Source organism: Melanostigma gelatinosum, assembly GCF_949748355.1.
Source record: "Melanostigma gelatinosum genome assembly, chromosome: 15".
Lineage (NCBI taxonomy): Eukaryota > Metazoa > Chordata > Actinopteri > Perciformes > Zoarcidae > Melanostigma > Melanostigma gelatinosum.
In genome coordinates, this window is record NC_136648.1 from 275,001 (window position 1) to 295,000 (window position 20,000).

Genomic DNA, 20,000 nt, shown 5'->3' on the forward strand with positions numbered 1-20,000 from the left:
GTGTGATGGTTCCACGAGGTTCTAGAACTATGAGGTGGTCAGTGAGGGTTCTCCGCCACCAAGATGGAGAACTCTAGATAATCAAAGTTCTGGTGGGTGGGTCGGTAAAGGAAGGTGGCTCAAAGAAAAGCTGTATTCGGGGAGTGGATGATATTAGAGATACATGTGAGGGTGATGGGTCAGAATCCATCACAGGGTTCTAGAAAGGCATTCCTCCAGAGATCTGGCGGGCCACCTGCTCCTCCGGGCTCTCCTCCGTGTCCTTCCTCTCCTGGTTCCAGTCCTTCAGACCCTCCGGCAGTGTGGTGTCCTCGTCCATGCCTCCGGTTCCCTCCACAAAGTCCTCGTACGTCGACTTCTCCACGAACGGACGTTTTCCCAGCAGCTCCACCATGTCGCTCTTATCCAGAACCTCCTTCTCCAGCAGCCGCAGCGCCACCTGCAGGACGACGTGGGAACACAGAGAACAGGGTCAGAACCCTGATCTGGAGGGAAGGGTTCTACCAGTCAGTGCTGGTTCCATCAGATGGAGAATGACCTAGAACCCTGCTCGTTTGGGTTCTACCTGCCCCCTTTCTCTCACATGTATGTAGAACAAAAAACAGCATCGGAACCATCTCGGTACCTTCTCCACCTCGGGCCTCTTGTCACTCAGCAGTCGGTGGGTTCTCTTGTGCGCCTCGGCGATGAGAATTCGAACCTCGGTGTCGATGAGACGAGCCGTGGCTTCACTATACGGTTTCTCCAGAACCATCTCACCCTGCCGGGGGAGGTCGAAGGACACCTGGCCCACCTTCGCATTCATCCCGAACTGAACGATCTGCAGCAGAAACCAGGAGGTCAGACAGGAACAGGAACAAGAATTCTATTTGATGCAGGTTTAACAAAGAGCTTCTTCTGTGAGGCTGCTTCACTCGAGGTGTGAAGGAGAGAAACCAGCTCCTTCCTTCTGCTGCTGCCACACTTAATCAACTTAATCAACACCGCCAAGTCGAAACAATTCACTGATTCAGCGTCAATGAAACCGTTCATGACCTGTGCATACGCGCTCTGCGTGACCTCTGACCCGTGAGAGGACGTCTCTGCGTGACCTCTGACCTGTTAGAGGACGTCTCTGCGTGACCTGTGAGAGGACGTCTCTGCGTGACCTCTGACCTGTGAGAATAAGTCTCTGCGTGACCTCTGACCTGTGCGTAGGCGCTCTGCGTGACCTCTGACCCGTGAGAGGACGTCTCTGCGTGACCTCTGACCCGTGAGAGGACGTCTCTGCGTGACCTCTGACCCGTGAGAGGACGTCTCTGCGTGACCTCTGACCCGTGAGAGGACGTCTCTGCGTGACCTCTGACCCGTGGGAGGACGTCTCTGCGTGACCTCTGACCCGTGGGAGGACGTCTCTGCGTGACCTCTGGGAGGACGTCTCTGCGTGACCTCTGAGAGGACGTCTCTACGTGACCTCTGACCTGTGAGATGACGCCTCTACGTGACCTCTGACCTGTGAGATGGCGTGACCTCTGACCTGTTAGAGGACGTCTCTGCGTGACCTGTGAGAGGACGTCTCTGCGTGACCTCTGACCTGTGAGAGGACGTCTCTGCGTGACCTCTGACCTGTGCGTAGGCGCTCTGCGTGACCTTCCGGAGGTCGTCCTGAGCTCCGGTGGTGATCCGTCCGAAGAAGATCTCCTCGGAGACTCGGCCTCCCAGAGTCATACACATGCGGTCCAGCAGCTGCTCCTCGGTGTACAGGTACTGCTCTTTGGGGAGGTACTGAGCGTAACCTAGCCCCTTCCCTCTGGGGATGATGGACACCTGCACAGGTAACAACACGCTCCGTCACACACGGTCAGCGATCAAACGCTCACCCGCTTTCACCGCAGCAGCTGAGGCTCATGGGTATTACGGGGATCATGAACCTGTACGAGGAGGAAGAACAGGAAGCGTGACCTTCAGCAGAGGGTCGGCGTGCTCCAGGAACCATCCTGCCACGGCGTGACCGGCCTCGTGATACGCCACCGTCTTCTTCTCCTCCGGCTGCAGGACCTGAGTCTTCTTCTCCAGACCTGCAACACGAACACGGTCACCGACGGGACTCCATCACAACGTGGAGCTTTTTGATGGTTAACCGTCACAGTGTGAGTAAAGTTTTACTCGTGATTGTTATCCGAGCTCAGCTCTCACCTCCGATCACTCTCTCGATGGCCTGCTCAAAGTGCTTTTGGTTGATGGCGTCTGAAAGGTGGCGAGCGGCGATCAGCGCCGCCTCGTTGCAGACGTTGGCGATGTCGGCACCTGACAGACCGAGAGCAGGGAGAGGAAACCCAGTGAGGTCGAGGGGGGCGGCGGTTTGATGGAAGGGTGAATTCATGCGGCGGGCTTACCTGAGAATCCAGGTGTGAGGGCAGCCATCTTCCTGGCCAGAGCGTCTTTGTCCAAGTCCACCTCCAGCTTCAGAGGACGCAGGTGGACTTTAAAGATGGACGCTCGACCTTTGATATCAGGAGGACCTGAGACACAGAAACAAACGGTTTCTATTGTTTTCATGCACTCATCAAGTTCTTATTATTCTAGGAACGATAGATCAGACTCAGCTATGCATCGTTCCTCACCGATGTAGATCTGTCTGTCGAAGCGTCCGGGTCTCATGAGAGCCGGGTCCAGGATGTCGGGTCTGTTGGTTCCTGCTAGAACCACGACGTTGGTCGCCGTGTTGAACCCTAAAGCCCAGAGAAGAGTGAGACGTAAAGATCACATGACTGTGACCTTTAATGAAGAGCACGTCTTTAATATTAGAGACCTGTCAATCAGCGTGTAGCCCCGCCCTAAAGCATCCCCTGCTTTATGGTCTGTGTGACTCTAAATGGACCATAATGTACTAAATGAACATCATGCTGTATTGAAGAAGACTTGAAACTAGAGATTGAGACATAAACTCATGTTTACAATGTTTACTGAGGTAATAAATCAAGAGAGAAGTAGAGTCATTTTCTATAGACTTCTATACAACCAGAGGAGTCGCCCCCTGGTGGACACTAGAGAGCCAATCAGCACCTCAGGGCGGGACTAACGCGGCGTGAAAGGCAATCGTCGTCACCCACCGTCCATCTCCACCAGCAGCTGGTTCAGCGTGTTCTCCTGCTCGCTCTGTCCTCCGAAGTTTCCTCGTCCTCGCTTCCGTCCCACGGCGTCGATCTCGTCGATGAAGAGGATGCAGGGAGCGTTCTTCCTCGCCATGACGAACAGATCTCTGACCTGCACAGGAAGTGACATCAGGTTAAAGGTCAACCCACCACAGCTGAATGCGTTTAAATTTAGGCTACAACCACACTAATACAGCATCGTGTTCTAAATGATCTACGTCCAGACTAACGAGCCTGAAAACAAACATCACGCGACTCTTTACGTACACCGGGCGCGATGGTGCCGGCGTAAACAGGAAGTAGATTGGTTGCTTAGTTACAGAAAATACAACAGATTACTATAGTAGTCTCAAACAGTGAAAGCTCGTGTTCGATACTTAATTCCTCTATAAACTCAGACAGTTCCTGGAAAGATTTAGAAGTTTCATTTAATTACAACGCTTCAGGTCCTTATCTCTCTCAGAACAAAGGTCCTTGCAGGACAACAAAGTACTTCTTATTTTAACTCACACATACTGGTTTACTAGATTATGATCAACTAGAAAATGCATTTCCTGCTGAAAATGCGTTGGAATGCTGAAAGCTGAAAGGAATCGCAAAAACATTTCTGAAAATAGATATCCAATTCAAAACAAATTGCAAAAAGCTGAATAATTCAAAAAGTTGAAAGATTACAAATCACACCTCTCCTGAAAGAGCTGAACATTTTGATATTCCAACGGTTTCTGTGGCTTAAAGAATTTCATCAGTGGTGATATTTGTAGTAGTAGAAGTTGGAGTTGTAGTAGAAGTATTATTAGTCGTAGAAGTATTCGTAGCATTAGAATAAGTAGTAGTAGCAGCAGTAGTGATATTTGTAGTAGTAGAAGTTGTCATAGAAGTATTATTAGTAGTTGTAGCATCCCGGCTGTAGTCTTGTACTGATGGTCCATACGTCTTTAATGAATCACACCTTGAACACACCTTGAACACACCGTAAGAACTTGTGCCTATATCGGCCAGGTGCTAAAATAACAAAACCGTATCCATCCTCCTTGTTAAATCACTTTTCCCGTCCGTTCAGTGACTTTTCTAACGGCTTTCTAACGGCTTCTTATCACCCTCTATGTACCAACGTACATTTAGAACAAAAACCACACATATTACGGAAATCAGCGTTGCATATGTGTGTGACCTAAATACCAAAGAAAGAAATGATTCATTTAAATTATTATTTGAGTTTTTAAGTGTTTTGTTTGTAATATGTATAATAAGTAGTGCTGGGCAACGATTAATATATTTAATCGAGATTAATCGCATGGATTTTTCGCGATTAATCTCATTGTTATGGCAAAGTTCAATAATGAATTCAAAAGTAGTGTATTGTGCACTTTTATTTTGAAAGTACTGCTCAATGAACAAAGGGTCAATAACATTTGGTTTGTAAACACTTTAAACACATCAGGTTGTTGTTAGCAGCAGTATTCTCTTCACTTTAAAATAAAAGTGCACAATACACTATTTTAGAATTCATTATTAAACTTTGTGCATAACAATGAGATTGAACATGTTAATTGTTGCCCAGCACTAGTTATTATGTAATAGAGCTATTGTATCGTTTATGTTTTTGTGAATTTAAATATTTACTTATTTTCTTTTCCTTGTCAGTAAACTTCCAAACTGAACTCAATCAGGTGACATTTGTAAATGTCGACTCTGTAGTGAAGGTTTTTGCTTCATCACAATCTGTTTCCATCTCCATCAACCAATCACTGGAGTCCAACGAGTCCGCCTCAATCAAACATCCTCTTCAGTCCACAGCTGACAGCTGACGTGTTTAAGAACAACAGAGCTCTATACGTCAGATTAATCTGTTGAGCGTGGAGGTCAAAGCAGATTGAGCCATCGATCGGCCATCACGTTATGAATGATTGTGTTCAAATCTGCTTTTGGCTCGTTGGAGACATTCTGTTGTGATTTCAGACACTTAAAATAATGATTAACAAAGACAGTTAAACAGTGTGTGTGTGTGTTCCTCACCCTGGCGGGGCCGACGCCCACAAACATCTCCAGGAACTCGGAGCCGTTGACGGTAATAAACGGCACATTGGCCTCACCGGCCGTTGCTTTGGCCAAAAGAGTCTTTCCTGTTCCTGGAGGACCCGTCAGGATGGCTCCCTACACACATGATAAACCATCATTAACTTCTGAACCATCTCCTCAGAGGTCCCGGTCCCAGCCTCACCTTAGAGGTCCAAACCAGCCTCGTCCCAACCTGGTCCCAGCTCTCACCTTGGGGATCCAGACCCCGCCCTCACCATGGGGATCCAGACTCCGCCCTCACCTTGGGGATCCAGACCCCGCCCTCACCTTGGGGGATCTAGACCCCGCCCTCACCGTGGGGATCCAGACCCCGCCCTCACCATGGGGGATCTAGACCCTGCCCTCACCGTGGGGATCCAGACCCCGCCCTCACCTTGGCGGATCTAGACCCCGCCCTCACCGTGGGGATCTAGACCCCGCCCTCACCTTGGGGATCTAGACCCCGCCCTCACCTTGGGGATCTAGACCCCGCCCTCACCTTGGGGATCTAGACCCCGCCCTCACCGTGGGGGATCTAGACCCCGCCCTCACCTGGGGGATCTAGACCCCGCCCTCACCATGGGGATCTAGACCCCGCCCTCACCTTGGGGATCTAGACCCCGCCCTCACCGTGGGGGATCTAGACCGTGGGGGATCTAGACCCCGCCCTCACCTTGGGGGATCCAGACCCCGCCCTCACCGTGGGGATCTAGACCCCGCCCTCACCGTGGGGATCTAGACCCCGCCCTCACCGTGGGGATCTAGACCCCGCCCTCACCGTGGGGATCTAGACCCCGCCCTCACCTTGGGGATTTTGGCGCCCAGGTCCTCGTACTGTTTGGGGTTCTTCAGGAAGTTGACGAACTCCATGATCTCCAGCTTGGCCTCCTCGCAGCCCGCCACGTCTTTGAACTTCACGTCGATCTCGTCCTTCAGTATCTTCGCTGTCGTCTCGCTGACGCTGAACAACCCGCCCATCCCCCGGCCGGGACGCCCCGCCCCCGCCGGGCCCCGCCGCAGCATGAACAGCAGGAAGCCAATGATGAGCACCGTGGGGAGCATGCTCAGTAGGAAGGTGCTGAGGAGGAAGGAAACATTAGAGTGGAAACCTCCAACCAGGTATAAACCAGTGCTGTGTGGTGAATCCAACGTTCCCCACCCATCACTCTCGGTGGAATAAACCACCGGTAGTTTGTTCTCTCCCTCGATGCCGAGCTCGTACTGAGCCGTCTCCAGATTCCTCTCAAACGTGTCCACACTGCCAATGTTGAACCACACATACTGCTGAAAGAGACAAAGACAGCCTGAGCCTCCTGCTTCATTCAGCAGCCAGTAGATGATTGGTTGGTCAGTTGGTGCATCAAGCCCTCCGTCTTTGATCATCTTATGGAAACTGACTGCATCCTTGAGCTGCAACTAACGATTATTTTAATAATCGATTAATCGGGCAATTATTTTTTCGATTAATCAATGAATCGGATATTAATGGGACAAAAAAGGCGAGTGAATAAAAACGTGTCTTTAGTCTTGCAAACTATACCACCCCTGCTTTACTACTGTTATTAACGAGCTAACGCTAACCTGTCAAGCCGTCTGTGTTCACCCAGAGCTCTACATACCTCATATCAATAGAGAGCGGACCAAACTGTGTGTATAAATGTGTGTGTGTAAACCATATGGTACAAACAATGAATAGACGCTGCCGTATGTGGAGCTGCTACAATGTTAGCATAGCGTAGCACCGACCCATCCGAGCTAAACAGCAACGTGTGGCTTGCTAGACACAGTGAATACACCTCGATAAAATTCACGGAGCTCCTCTGGACTATGTTATGAACCTGACATGACGGCGTTTAGTTTCCCGGGATATCTGTGACTTCCACAACACGTACTAAGCAGAAATAAGTTGTTTTTTCCACGGTTGATGGTGGACAGTTGAACGGATTTCAGGGTGATAAGCCCCGCCCCCTCTCCAGCGCGACTGAACACAAATAGTCCCGGCGAGACTGACGTTTGGTGTGAACACGCCATTAGGTCGTACTGATTTCTCTGCCTCCGCCATGTGTTTCAGAACAACGGGTCTCTCCGACGGTCTTTCCTCTACCTCCGCTCTGCTCCGCTCTTTTTTATTGTTGGAATGCTGTTCAGCATTCCAACAATAAATTCCAATTGTTCTTCGAATCTTTATTCAACTTCTTCTATTTCTTCCGTCGCACCTCTTCTTCTCCTTCATTTTTTAAGCTACAGAAACCGTTGAACTATTAAAATGTTCAGCTCTTTCACCAGAGGTGTGCTATGACTTTTTATATTTCTAACCTTTAAACTTGTTGAATTATTAAGCTTTTTATTTTCAATAGGATCTCTATGGAGAATATTTTCAAATGGCTTCAGGCACACAGGTGTTAACGATTGAGCCAATTAGTGATGTTGATGAACACACAGACTCACAGACACACGCGCACATACACTCCTCTCCCTCTCTCTCTGTCTCTCATACAGTCATTCAGGTCTTAGGGATCTTTAGAGCAGTGATTCTTAACCATAGGGCCGCGGCCCATGATTGGGCCGCGAGCGCCACCTAGAGGGCCGCGAAAAACGTTCAGTTTTGCACCTGTGGGCCGCGAGGGCCGCGGGACTGCATAGGTTATCAATTGAAGACACCAGAGATATCACTGTTATCCATGAGACACTCAGTTACAATACAGCTTCCCACCACCTGGTGGCGGTAATGCGTCAGTCAGTTGTTTAACAAGCTGCAATAAGCAGAAGAAGACACTCAGCTAGCCGCTAGCCTGTAGCGAAAGTTATGGATAAGTTATTAAAAAGAAAAAATGAAGACGACAGTAGTGCCATACCCCCCAAAAGTCTAAATGTGTGCGCAAGTACAACCCTGACTTTCTTAAGTACGGCTTTGTGAACGGAGGCAACGAGGCAGAGCCGAGGGCTCAGTGTGTGGAATGTGAGCTAATGCTATCAAACGAAGCTCTGAAGCCTTCAAAACTAAAGAGACACGTAGCGACGAAACATCCAACGCTCGTGGGAACGTCTGTTGGGCTTCTTGTTGTGTATGCAGGTTTACATACACATGATAATAAATGTCTTTGTGATCATCACATTCTATCATCTCATTTATTGAACAAGGGTTTTTGCCTGTTCAACACCGGCATCCTCGATCCCCTCCCCTTCCGTTCCTACGGCTTGTTTGCGCAAATACGTCACAAAACATGTCCGTGTTTGGTATCCCAGCATGCCCAAAATCCTCATCTTTGCAAAGAAATCATCTATTTTCTTTCATTTCTTATGGTTTCTCCACAAAAGGAGCCCACACACACACTGTCCAAAGTCGCCATAACCGCTGCAAGTCGTATCTTGCAGCATTTAGACGGAAAAAGACACATTACAGACCCGACAACGTGCTAGCGGATGTTAGCATGGAGCTACTGCCTTCAGAAAACGCTGGTACTTATAGTACAAACCTTATCCTCCTCTTCCATAAGCCGTCAACCAACGTTTGCGTAACTGAGCTATTCTCATTCTCGATCGTGCGCTCGGTCGCAGCCATTAAGCACAGCAAGTCCGCTACTCACACACCACGTCTTCCACCATATATACATAGTTTTTGCAATTTGTAAAGGCTAAAAATAAAAGGAAAATAATATAATATCAAAATATAAAGGGAGAAACACCTTTAGTGTGTCAGAATATCATGTGGGTACCAAGTGTCCATTTGGGTCTCCAAATGTCCTTTTAGAGCTCCGCCTGGATCTCTTCATGAAGAAACTCTGTAGAACGGTCATACTTTGTCCAATCTTCTTCAAATGTGAGGCAGTTGTTCACTGATAGTGTAGTTACAGCCCTATACTGTCCTTTACCTGTACAGATACAGCCACCGGCAGTTATTTATACTGAAAGATACTTTTTTATTTTATGCGGACAAAAATCTTAAATTTGTACTGACTCCAAAGGCCCACTGCTCTGTTTCTGTATGACCTACAGGTTGTCTGACACTTTTGATGCATATAGTCAGAGTGGGCCCCGGGACACTTTGTACTTGAAAAGTTGGGCCCCGAGGTCAAAAAGGTTAAGAACCCCTGCACTAGAGGTCTTTCCCCCCTCCTCCACCCCCCCCCCCCCCCCCCCACACACACACACACACACACACACATACACCCCATTTTAAAATAAAAGCCGCACACATGATTTGTTGCAGCTGTTACGTGTTGCATCTCGGCCAATCAGACATGAGTATTCTGATAAGTTTCCTGATTCGAGTGACATTTACACACACCGTGACACAAGAGGGAGAGGTGAGGAAAGACATGGCAGAGCAGGACAACAGTCATGTAAGCTGTAAAAGATAAAACATCGGACAATCTCCAAATGAGAAAGTTTGCCAGAGATATCAGAGCCTCTCTCTTGCTCGCTCTCTGCCTCTCTCTCTCTCTCTCTCACAAATTCTTTCTTCTCTCTCTCTCTCTCTCTCTCTCTCTCTCTCTCTCTCTCTCTCTCACTAATTCTTTCTTCTCTCTCTCTGTCTGTGTCTCTCTCTCATACAGTCATTCAGGTCTTAGAGACTTTTAGAGGACCCCCACATACACACACACCCCATTTCAAAATAAAAGCCCCAAAGAGTGAATTCTAATTGAAATGCTTGTGATGAAGCCAGGCATTTAATAACCTCTGTTTGTGTGTCAAACATGATGATTATGTCTCCTCTCCCCCTCTCCCCCCCACCCAGCACCACCCTTTCAAAATAAAAGCCCCATGGATGAACTGTATTTAAACAAGCTCAAAATTAGGCTTTTTTATTCAAAAAATGAATGCTCTTACTAATACTGTGACAACTACTACTGCTGCTGCTAATATAGTATTACTACTACTGCTACTTCTACTATAACTTTTGCTGTTGCTACTATTACTGCTACTGCTATTGCTGCTACATCAATATTATTACTACCACTACTGCTATTACTACCACGACTACTATTACTTATATGACAACTGCTACTACTACGACTGCTATTCATGCTACTAAAAGTAGTAATACTACTACAGCTATTAGTACGACTGCTACTAGTACTACTACTACTGCTACATCTTCTACTGCCATTACTATTACTACTACTACTACTACTGTGATATTAAATACTACGACTACTGATACTACGTCTTCTTCTAATTACTAATACTTCTACTACTAATAATACTTCTACTACAACTAGTACTAGTACTACAAATATCACGACTACTACTACTAGTACTTATTCTAATGCTGCTAATACTTCTACTAATAACACTTCTACTACAACTTATACTACTACAAATATCACCACTGATGAATTTTTTTAAGCCACAGAAACTGTTCAAATGTCAAAATGTTCAGCTCTTTCAGGAGAGGTGTGATTTGACTTTTCATGTTTGTAATCTTTAAACTTTTTGAATTATTAAGCTTTTTGCAATTTGTTTTTGAATTGGATATCTATTTTCAGCAATGTTTTTGCGATTAATTTCAGTTTTCAGCATTCCAACGCATTTTCAGCAGGAAATGCTTTTTCTAGTTTTATTTTTTATACTCCGCAACTTATTGATTTGAAATTTGATAATCGATAATGAAAACTATTTTAATAATCGATTTTTCTCGATTCGTTGTTGCAGCCCGAGTGCTAGCCTCACAAAACTTGCTGTGTGTGTTCAAATGAAGCCACAGACCCTGTGTCTCAAGTTTGGTGGCTGTAGCTCATTTCGATCAAATTGCATCATATGTGGTGAAGATGCTAAAATGGCAAAACCGGGACAATTACTGCCTTTTGGGTTGGGATTTTTGGCTGAACCGAGAGCCCCAACAAATGTAGTTGAAATTACCTTTTTAGTTAAAAGGGAACTGCCATTTCCAGGACAAAAAGCTCCTCCAAATGGCCCTTTTTGGATTATAAGGGAACTTATATCCCTTATAACTGAAAAAGGGCCATTTCAACTACAGCTGATGGGCTGACCATGTAGGCCAATCATCCCAACCAATATGACATAATAGATACCCATCTCTCTCAAAAAATCTCTCAAATTGCTTTGGTCTCGGAGGCTGAAACTTATGAGGGAGCATACCTGGGAACAGTCTAACAGGTATGCAACGTTTCAAGCAAATTGGACGAGTTTGACTTTTGGGCAAAATCAATGCCATTGCCTTACTTTGCCTGAGATTTCAAAGAATTTGAGTTGGGGCAATTATTTATACCAGTGGATCTATACTTTAAGATGATGGTACAGTCCAAATGTCAGCTTCCTAGCCCAAAGGGTTGTGGAGATCTTCCAGGTCAAATGTCAGTTTATTTACAACTCAGAAAGTGTCATTCCGACTACATTATAATGAAATTTTCATGTGCCCCAACCATACTGACCAAATGGCAACTTTGGTCCCAAAACATTGTTTCCGTACAATTTAACGCTGGTCCAAGATATCTACGTTTGAGGGCGGGATGTTGAACAGTTGAGGAGATACTGCAGTTTAAAATGTCAATCCTGAATCCCGCCGAGGTGGCCATCAATTGTCCCAATTGGTCCCAATTGACCCCGGCCATCTTCCGAAACTTTGTCAATTTATTACTCGGCTGCCGTAGGTCCGATCCGAAAGGCCTGCGCCTGCGTATAACACGGACCTAGATGTCATAGGAACCCGGGCCCTGCCTATTTTTGGGGGCTCCGTTTGTATCCCTAATCTTTCTCTGACAATCACCCAAAAGACGCTTACGTCCGAATGGGGTTGTAGGCCGAATGGTTCGTCGAGTCCTAGGGCCGGAAATGAGCCTGAGAGTAAGTCAAATAAAGAGACATTCAAAATAATAAGTAAATTATTAACTCACCCCGTCCACCGGCGTCTTCCCTGGAGCGAAGAACACTTTAACGTACCGCTTGTTGACCACCTCTAACCGGTCAACCTGGTGAACAAAACAAACACCTGCTGTTATATATGTATATATTAGGGGTGTCACAGATCACAAACCTCACGGTTCGGTTCGGATCACGGTTCAGGAGTCACGGTTCGGATCATTTTTCGGATCAACAAAGAAAAGGGGAGGAAACAAATATAACTTTGCTTTCCATTTATTAATTAAAGAACTTCAAGAACGCTTAAAGCAAAGAACTTTGGGCTATAGCCTTACATGAAAACAAAAATATTGAAGATGTCCAATTTGAAACAAAATTTAATAAATAAATAAAAATAAAACATTCAAGAATACTCAATTCTGATATCCTCGTCCTTTCATCAATACTGAAAGAAAGAAACAGCCAGTGAGCTAGCTTCCACTGTTTACACTGAACTGAACTGCTCAGCAACAACTTGGGTCTGTGTTTACTTCCTGTCAGGTCATTCAAATACACAATAATGTTACATTACTGTGACATTATTTTCAAAAAGATGAGAATATCTCCATTGTCTGGGGAGAGGGTCGACCTTTCTGTGGTGACTGGAATATTATTGGGCCTGTCTAGCTTCACTCTGATGCTTCTGTCAGCACCTGAACCAGGTGTGTGTGTGTGTGACTCTCACAGAGGGGGCGTGTCTACAGCACCTGAACCAGGTGTGTGTGTGTGTGACTCTCACAGAGGGGGCGTGTCTACAGCACCTGAACCAGGTGTGTGTGTGTGTGACTCTCACAGAGGGGGCGTGTCTACAGCACCTGAACCAGGTGTGTGTGTGTGTGACTCTCACAGAGGGGGCGTGTCTACAGCACCTGAACCAGGTGTGTGTCTGTGTGACTCTCACAGAGGGGGCGTGTCTACAGCACCTGCCCCAGGTGTGTGTCTGTGTGACTCTCACAGAGGGGGCGTGTCTACAGCACCTGAACCAGGTGTGTGTCTGTGTGACTCTCACAGAGGGGGCGTGTCTACAGCACCTGCCCCAGGTGTGTGTCTGTGTGACTCTCACAGAGGGGGCGTGTCTACAGCACCGGACTAAGAATCACTCCGCCGTGGTGAAAGCGGTCTCTGCAGTCTTGTCCTTCTCATAGAGGTCTGGAACAGCTTCACACTGAAGTGGGTGCGTGAGTGGATTTCGTAGCGTGGCTCAAGCATTTTAACCAGATTTAGAAATCCTTTGTTTTCTACACCGGAGTGTCCCCGTCGCTGACAGACGGGATGGTGTCTCTTCATGTGTGGACATGCCGACGTTTTGCCGTTGTCGTGTGTCTCTCTTTAAATAACGCCTACATACCGTAACGCTTTGTCCACCACCCTCATCCGTCATTATACGTTACAGGGAAGACAAAATGTTCCCAAACTTGCGACTTAAATGACGCCGCGGCTTCTCAAGCTCCTCCGCTCGCCATGACGTCACCGTTAAATGCTTCTAAGCTGCTCCTTCACTGAACACACTACTGCTTTATATCTGTTCACTGACACTCTGCATTGATATTCGGGGACTTGTTACTTGAAAAGGAACAGCAGCAGTAGAACTTTATTACACACTATGATGATTACACTGTAAAAAAAAAAGAAGAAAAAAAATACTCGATTGATCCGCGGTTCACAAGTGATCCGAACCCTGAGGGCTGATCCGAACGGATCACGGATCGATCCGTGATCCGTGACACCACTAATATATATATATATATATATATATATATATTATATATGTAGAAGCACTGTTACACAAGAATGTAGTTTTTAAAAAGATCTGAGTTATGGTGTCAAATTTAACAAGGTCCTATAAACAAGTTCTAAAACGTGTTCACGAAGCAGAATAACTTGGATTCACAAAAATCAGCAGAACGTCAGGTTAAAAGAAAATAAATGAACTGAGATTAACCAAAATCAATTCAGATTCAGAGGTCTGTAAACAAACTGGTTTATAGATTACCAATATTAAGAAATCTAACAAAGTCATATTCCTTCTATCAAGTTAACAGACTCAAATGTAGGTGAGCAGGTCAGAGAGGGACAATAGAGTGACTTTAAAGAGATCCGATGATTAATGGTGATTAAAGTGTCCTCACCACTGCTTTGGACAGGTAGTTGTTGACAAAGTCCTTCCATGTGACCTCCCGTCCTCCGTCCCTGAAGAAGAAAAAATAGGTGACGGTGGTCCAGAACGCTGCTCCGCTCAGGAAGTACATCCGAAACTCTTTATCATCCCAGGGAACATCCCCCTGAAACAGACAAAACCTGACATGAGCTTCACACCACCAGGTGAGCACAGGTGAGAGCTGAGCAGCACCTCAACAGGTGAAGCCAGAGTCACACTTACCTTCTGCAGACGGCTGTACCAGTGGGACTCCTCCTTACGGCCTCCTCGTTTTCCATCTCCTCCTCCTCCACCACCACCTCCTGCTGTCTTCCCAGAAGATCTCTGAGCGTTGGCCTCTGAGAAAAGACAAAGAAACAAACAATAATCCGTGGGTAGTCGTGCGTAGTCGTGCATTGACGTGCGTAGTCGTGGGTAGTGGTGGGTAGTGGTGGGTAGACGTGGGTAGTGGTGGGTAGTCGTGGGTAGACGTGGGTAGTCGTGCGTAGTGGTGGGTAGTCGTGGGTAGACGTGGGTAGTGGTGGGTAGACGTGGGTAGTCGTGGGTAGTCGTGGGTAGTCGTGGGTAGACGTGCGTAGTGGTGGGTAGACGTAGGTAGTCGTGCGTAGACGTGCGTAGTCGTGGGTAGTGGTGGGTAGTGGTGGGTAGTGGTGGGTAGACGTGGGTAGTCGTGGGTAGTCGTGGGTAGTCGTGCGTAGTGGTGGGTAGACGTGGGTAGTGGTGGGTAGACGTGGGTAGTCGTGGGTAGTGGTGGGTAGTGGTGGGTAGTCGTGAGTAGTGGTGCGTAGTGGTGGGTAGTGGTGGGTAGACGTGGGTAGTCGTGGGTAGTCGTGGGTAGTGGTGGGTAGACGTGGGTAGTGGTGGGTAGACGTGGGTAGTCGTGGGTAGTCGTGGGTAGTCGTGGGTAGTCGTGGGTAGTCGTGCGTAGTGGTGGGTAGACGTATGTAGTCGTGCGTAGTGGTGGGTAGACGTGGGTAATGGTGGGTAGTCGTGGGTAGTCGTGCGTAGTGGTGGGTAGTCGTGGGTAGACGTGGGTAGTGGTGGGTAGACGTGGGTAGTCGTGGGTAGTCGTGGGTAGTCGTGGGTAGTCGTGCGTAGTGGTGGGTAGACGTGGGTAGTCGTGGGTAGATGTGGGTAGTCGTGCGTAGTGGTGGGTAGACGTGGGTAGTGGTGGGTAGACGTGGGTAGTGGTGGGTAGATGTGGGTAGTCGTGCGTAGTGGTGGGTAGTCGTGGGTAGTCGTGGGTAGTCGTGCGTAGTGGTGGGTAGACGTGGGTAGTGGTGGGTAGATGTGGGTAGTCGTGCGTAGTGGTGGGTAGTCGTGGGTAGTCGTGGGTAGTCGTGGGTAGTCGTGCGTAGTGGTGGGTAGACGTAGGTAGTCGTGCGTAGTGGTGCGTAGTCGTGCGTAGTGGTGGGTAGACGTGGGTAGTCGTGGGTAGTCGTGCGTAGTGGTGGGTAGACGTGGGTAGTGGTGGGTAGACGTGGGTAGTCGTGCGTAGTGATGGGTAGTCGTGGGTAGTCGTGCGTAGTGGTGGGTAGACGTGGGTAGTGGTGGGTAGACATGGGTAGTCGTGGGTAGTCGTGCGTAGTGGTGGGTAGACGTGGGTAGTGGTGGGTAGACGTATGTAGTCGTGCGTAGTGGTGCGTAGTCGTGCGTAGTGGTGGGTAGTCGTGCGTAGTGGTGGGTAGTCGTGGGTAGACGTGGGTAGTGGTGGGTAGATGTGGGTAGATGTGGGTAGTCGTGCGTAGTGGTGGGTAGTCGTGGGTAGTGGTGGGTAGTCGTGCGTAGTGGTGGGTAGACGTGGGTAGTGGTGGGTAGATGTGGGTAGTCGTGCGTAGTGGTGGGTAGTCGTGGGTAGTCGTGGGTAGTCGTGCGTAGTGGTGGGTAGACGTATGTAGTCGTGCGTAGTGGTGCGTAGTCGTGCGTAGTGGTGGGTAGACGTATGTAGTCGTGCGTAGTGGTGGGTAGACGTATGTAGTCGTGCGTAGTGGTGGGTAGACGTATGTAGTCGTGCGTAGTGGTGCGTAGTCGTGCGTAGTGGTGGGTAGACGTATGTAGTCGTGCGTAGTGGTGGGTAGACGTATGTAGTCGTGCGTAGTGGTGGGTAGACGTGGGTAGTGGTGGGTAGACGTGGGTAGTGGTGGGTAGACGTAGGTAGTCGTGCGTAGTGGTGCGTAGTCGTGCGTAGTGGTGGGTAGACGTGGGTAGTGGTGGGTAGACGTAGGTAGTCGTGCGTAGTGGTGCGTAGTCGTGCGTAGTGGTGGGTAGACGTGGGTAGTCGTGCGTAGTGGTGGGTAGTCGTGCGTAGTGGTGGGTAGACGTAGGTAGTCGTGCGTAGTGGTGGGTAGACGTGGGTAGTCGTGGGTAGTCGTGCGTAGTGGTGCGTAGTGGTGGGTAGACGTGGGTAGTGGTGGGTAGACGTGGGTAGTCGTGGGTAGACGTGGGTAGTTGTGGGTAGACGTATGTAGTCGTGCGTAGTGGTGCGTAGTCGTGCGTAGTGGTGGGTAGATGTGGGTAGTGGTGGGTAGACGTAGGTAGTCGTGGGTAGTCGTGCGTAGTGGTGGGTAGACGTGGGTAGTCGTGGGTAGACGTAGGTAGTCGTGCGTAGTGGTGCGTAGTCGTGCGTAGTGGTGGGTAGACGTGGGTAGTGGTGGGTAGACGTAGGTAGTCGTGCGTAGTGGTGCGTAGTCGTGCGTAGTGGTGGGTAGACGTGGGTAGTCGTGGGTAGTGGTGCGTAGTGGTGCGTAGTCGTGCGTAGTGGTGGGTAGACGTGGGTAGTGGTGGGTAGACGTAGGTAGTCGTGCGTAGTGGTGCGTAGTCGTGCGTAGTGGTGGGTAGACGTGGGTAGTGGTGGGTAGACGTAGGTAGTCGTGCGTAGTGGTGGGTAGTCGTGCGTAGTGGTGGGTAGACGTGGGTAGTGGTGGGTAGATGTGGGTAGTCGTGCGTAGTGGTGGGTAGTCGTGGGTAGTCGTGGGTAGTCGTGGGTAGTCGTGCGTAGTGGTGGGTAGACGTAGGTAGTCGTGCGTAGTGGTGCGTAGTCGTGCGTAGTGGTGGGTAGACGTGGGTAGTCGTGGGTAGTCGTGCGTAGTGGTGGGTAGACGTGGGTAGTGGTGGGTAGACGTGGGTAGTCGTGCGTAGTGATGGGTAGTCGTGGGTAGTCGTGCGTAGTGGTGGGTAGACGTGGGTAGTGGTGGGTAGACATGGGTAGTCGTGGGTAGTCGTGCGTAGTGGTGGGTAGACGTGGGTAGTGGTGGGTAGACGTATGTAGTCGTGCGTAGTGGTGCGTAGTCGTGCGTAGTGGTGGGTAGTCGTGCGTAGTGGTGGGTAGTCGTGGGTAGACGTGGGTAGTGGTGGGTAGATGTGGGTAGATGTGGGTAGTCGTGCGTAGTGGTGGGTAGTCGTGGGTAGTGGTGGGTAGTCGTGCGTAGTGGTGGGTAGACGTGGGTAGTGGTGGGTAGATGTGGGTAGTCGTGCGTAGTGGTGCGTAGTCGTGCGTAGTGGTGGGTAGACGTGGGTAGTCGTGGGTAGTGGTGCGTAGTGGTGCGTAGTCGTGCGTAGTGGTGGGTAGACGTGGGTAGTGGTGGGTAGACGTAGGTAGTCGTGCGTAGTGGTGCGTAGTCGTGCGTAGTGGTGGGTAGACGTGGGTAGTGGTGGGTAGTCGTGGGTAGTCGTGGGTAGTCGTGCGTAGTGGTGGGTAGACGTGGGTAGTGGTGGGTAGATGTGGGTAGTCGTGCGTAGTGGTGGGTAGTCGTGGGTAGTCGTGGGTAGTCGTGGGTAGTCGTGCGTAGTGGTGGGTAGACGTAGGTAGTCGTGCGTAGTGGTGCGTAGTCGTGCGTAGTGGTGGGTAGACGTGGGTAGTCGTGGGTAGTCGTGCGTAGTGGTGGGTAGACGTGGGTAGTGGTGGGTAGACGTGGGTAGTCGTGCGTAGTGATGGGTAGTCGTGGGTAGTCGTGCGTAGTGGTGGGTAGACGTGGGTAGTGGTGGGTAGACATGGGTAGTCGTGGGTAGTCGTGCGTAGTGGTGGGTAGACGTGGGTAGTGGTGGGTAGACGTATGTAGTCGTGCGTAGTGGTGCGTAGTCGTGCGTAGTGGTGGGTAGTCGTGCGTAGTGGTGGGTAGTCGTGGGTAGACGTGGGTAGTGGTGGGTAGATGTGGGTAGATGTGGGTAGTCGTGCGTAGTGGTGGGTAGTCGTGGGTAGTGGTGGGTAGTCGTGCGTAGTGGTGGGTAGACGTGGGTAGTGGTGGGTAGATGTGGGTAGTCGTGCGTAGTGGTGGGTAGTCGTGGGTAGTCGTGGGTAGTCGTGCGTAGTGGTGGGTAGACGTATGTAGTCGTGCGTAGTGGTGCGTAGTCGTGCGTAGTGGTGGGTAGACGTATGTAGTCGTGCGTAGTGGTGGGTAGACGTATGTAGTCGTGCGTAGTGGTGGGTAGACGTATGTAGTCGTGCGTAGTGGTGCGTAGTCGTGCGTAGTGGTGGGTAGACGTATGTAGTCGTGCGTAGTGGTGGGTAGACGTATGTAGTCGTGCGTAGTGGTGGGTAGACGTGGGTAGTGGTGGGTAGACGTGGGTAGTGGTGGGTAGACGTAGGTAGTCGTGCGTAGTGGTGCGTAGTCGTGCGTAGTGGTGGGTAGACGTGGGTAGTGGTGGGTAGACGTAGGTAGTCGTGCGTAGTGGTGCGTAGTCGTGCGTAGTGGTGGGTAGACGTGGGTAGTCGTGCGTAGTGGTGGGTAGTCGTGCGTAGTGGTGGGTAGACGTAGGTAGTCGTGCGTAGTGGTGGGTAGACGTGGGTAGTCGTGGGTAGTCGTGCGTAGTGGTGCGTAGTGGTGGGTAGACGTGGGTAGTGGTGGGTAGACGTGGGTAGTCGTGGGTAGACGTGGGTAGTTGTGGGTAGACGTATGTAGTCGTGCGTAGTGGTGCGTAGTCGTGCGTAGTGGTGGGTAGATGTGGGTAGTGGTGGGTAGACGTAGGTAGTCGTGGGTAGTCGTGCGTAGTGGTGGGTAGACGTGGGTAGTCGTGGGTAGACGTAGGTAGTCGTGCGTAGTGGTGCGTAGTCGTGCGTAGTGGTGGGTAGACGTGGGTAGTGGTGGGTAGACGTAGGTAGTCGTGCGTAGTGGTGCGTAGTCGTGCGTAGTGGTGGGTAGACGTGGGTAGTCGTGGGTAGTGGTGCGTAGTGGTGCGTAGTCGTGCGTAGTGGTGGGTAGACGTGGGTAGTGGTGGGTAGACGTAGGTAGTCGTGCGTAGTGGTGCGTAGTCGTGCGTAGTGGTGGGTAGACGTGGGTAGTGGTGGGTAGACGTAGGTAGTCGTGCGTAGTGGTGGGTAGTCGTGCGTAGTGGTGGGTAGACGTGGGTAGTGGTGGGTAGACGTAGGTAGTCGTGCGTAGTGGTGGGTAGACGTGGGTAGTGGTGGGTAGACGTAGGTAGTCGTGCGTAGTGGTGCGTAGTCATGCGTAGTGGTGGGTAGACGTGGGTAGTCGTGCGTAGTGGTGCGTAGTCGTGCGTAGTGGTGGGTAGACGTGGGTAGTCGTGGGTAGTCGTGGGTAGTCGTGGGTAGTCGTGGGTAGTCGTGGGTAGTCGTGCGTAGTGGTGGGTAGACGTGGGTAGTCGTGCGTAGTGGTGGGTAGACGTGGGTAGTGGTGGGTAGACGTAGGTAGTCGTGCGTAGTGGTGCGTAGTCATGCGTAGTGGTGGGTAGACGTGGGTAGTCGTGCGTAGTGGTGCGTAGTCGTGCGTAGTGGTGGGTAGACGTGGGTAGTCGTGGGTAGTCGTGGGTAGTCGTGGGTAGTCGTGGGT

The 20,000-nt window shown here is 49.7% G+C and overlaps 1 protein-coding gene across 3 annotated transcripts in view; it reads right to left on the reverse strand.

Annotated features, from left to right (window-relative positions):
• The window catches only part of afg3l2 (AFG3-like AAA ATPase 2), a 28,247-nt gene that overhangs the window by 121 nt on the left and 8,126 nt on the right, over positions 1-20,000 (reverse strand). The window contains exons 4-17 of one of the 3 annotated variants that reach the window (XM_079285342.1): positions 14,437-14,552; positions 14,186-14,338; positions 12,053-12,127; positions 6,355-6,476; positions 6,000-6,273; positions 5,154-5,291; positions 3,093-3,246; positions 2,604-2,711; positions 2,376-2,501; positions 2,176-2,286; positions 1,942-2,057; positions 1,606-1,806; positions 626-820; positions 1-439 (exon numbers count right to left, since the gene is read on the reverse strand). The exon at positions 1-439 is cut by the window's left edge and continues 121 nt beyond it. In XM_079285342.1, the coding sequence (XP_079141468.1) occupies positions 200-439; positions 626-820; positions 1,606-1,806; positions 1,942-2,057; positions 2,176-2,286; positions 2,376-2,501; positions 2,604-2,711; positions 3,093-3,246; positions 5,154-5,291; positions 6,000-6,273; positions 6,355-6,476; positions 12,053-12,127; positions 14,186-14,338; positions 14,437-14,552 (2,129 nt within the window). In that variant the 3' untranslated portion in view covers positions 1-199. Of the gene's footprint in view, positions 440-625; positions 821-1,605; positions 1,807-1,941; positions 2,058-2,175; positions 2,287-2,375; positions 2,502-2,603; positions 2,712-3,092; positions 3,247-5,153; positions 5,292-5,999; positions 6,274-6,354; positions 6,480-12,052; positions 12,128-14,185; positions 14,339-14,436; positions 14,553-20,000 lie in introns of all 3 variants that reach the window. The other 2 variants (XM_079285341.1, XM_079285343.1) reach the window with 2 other exon arrangements.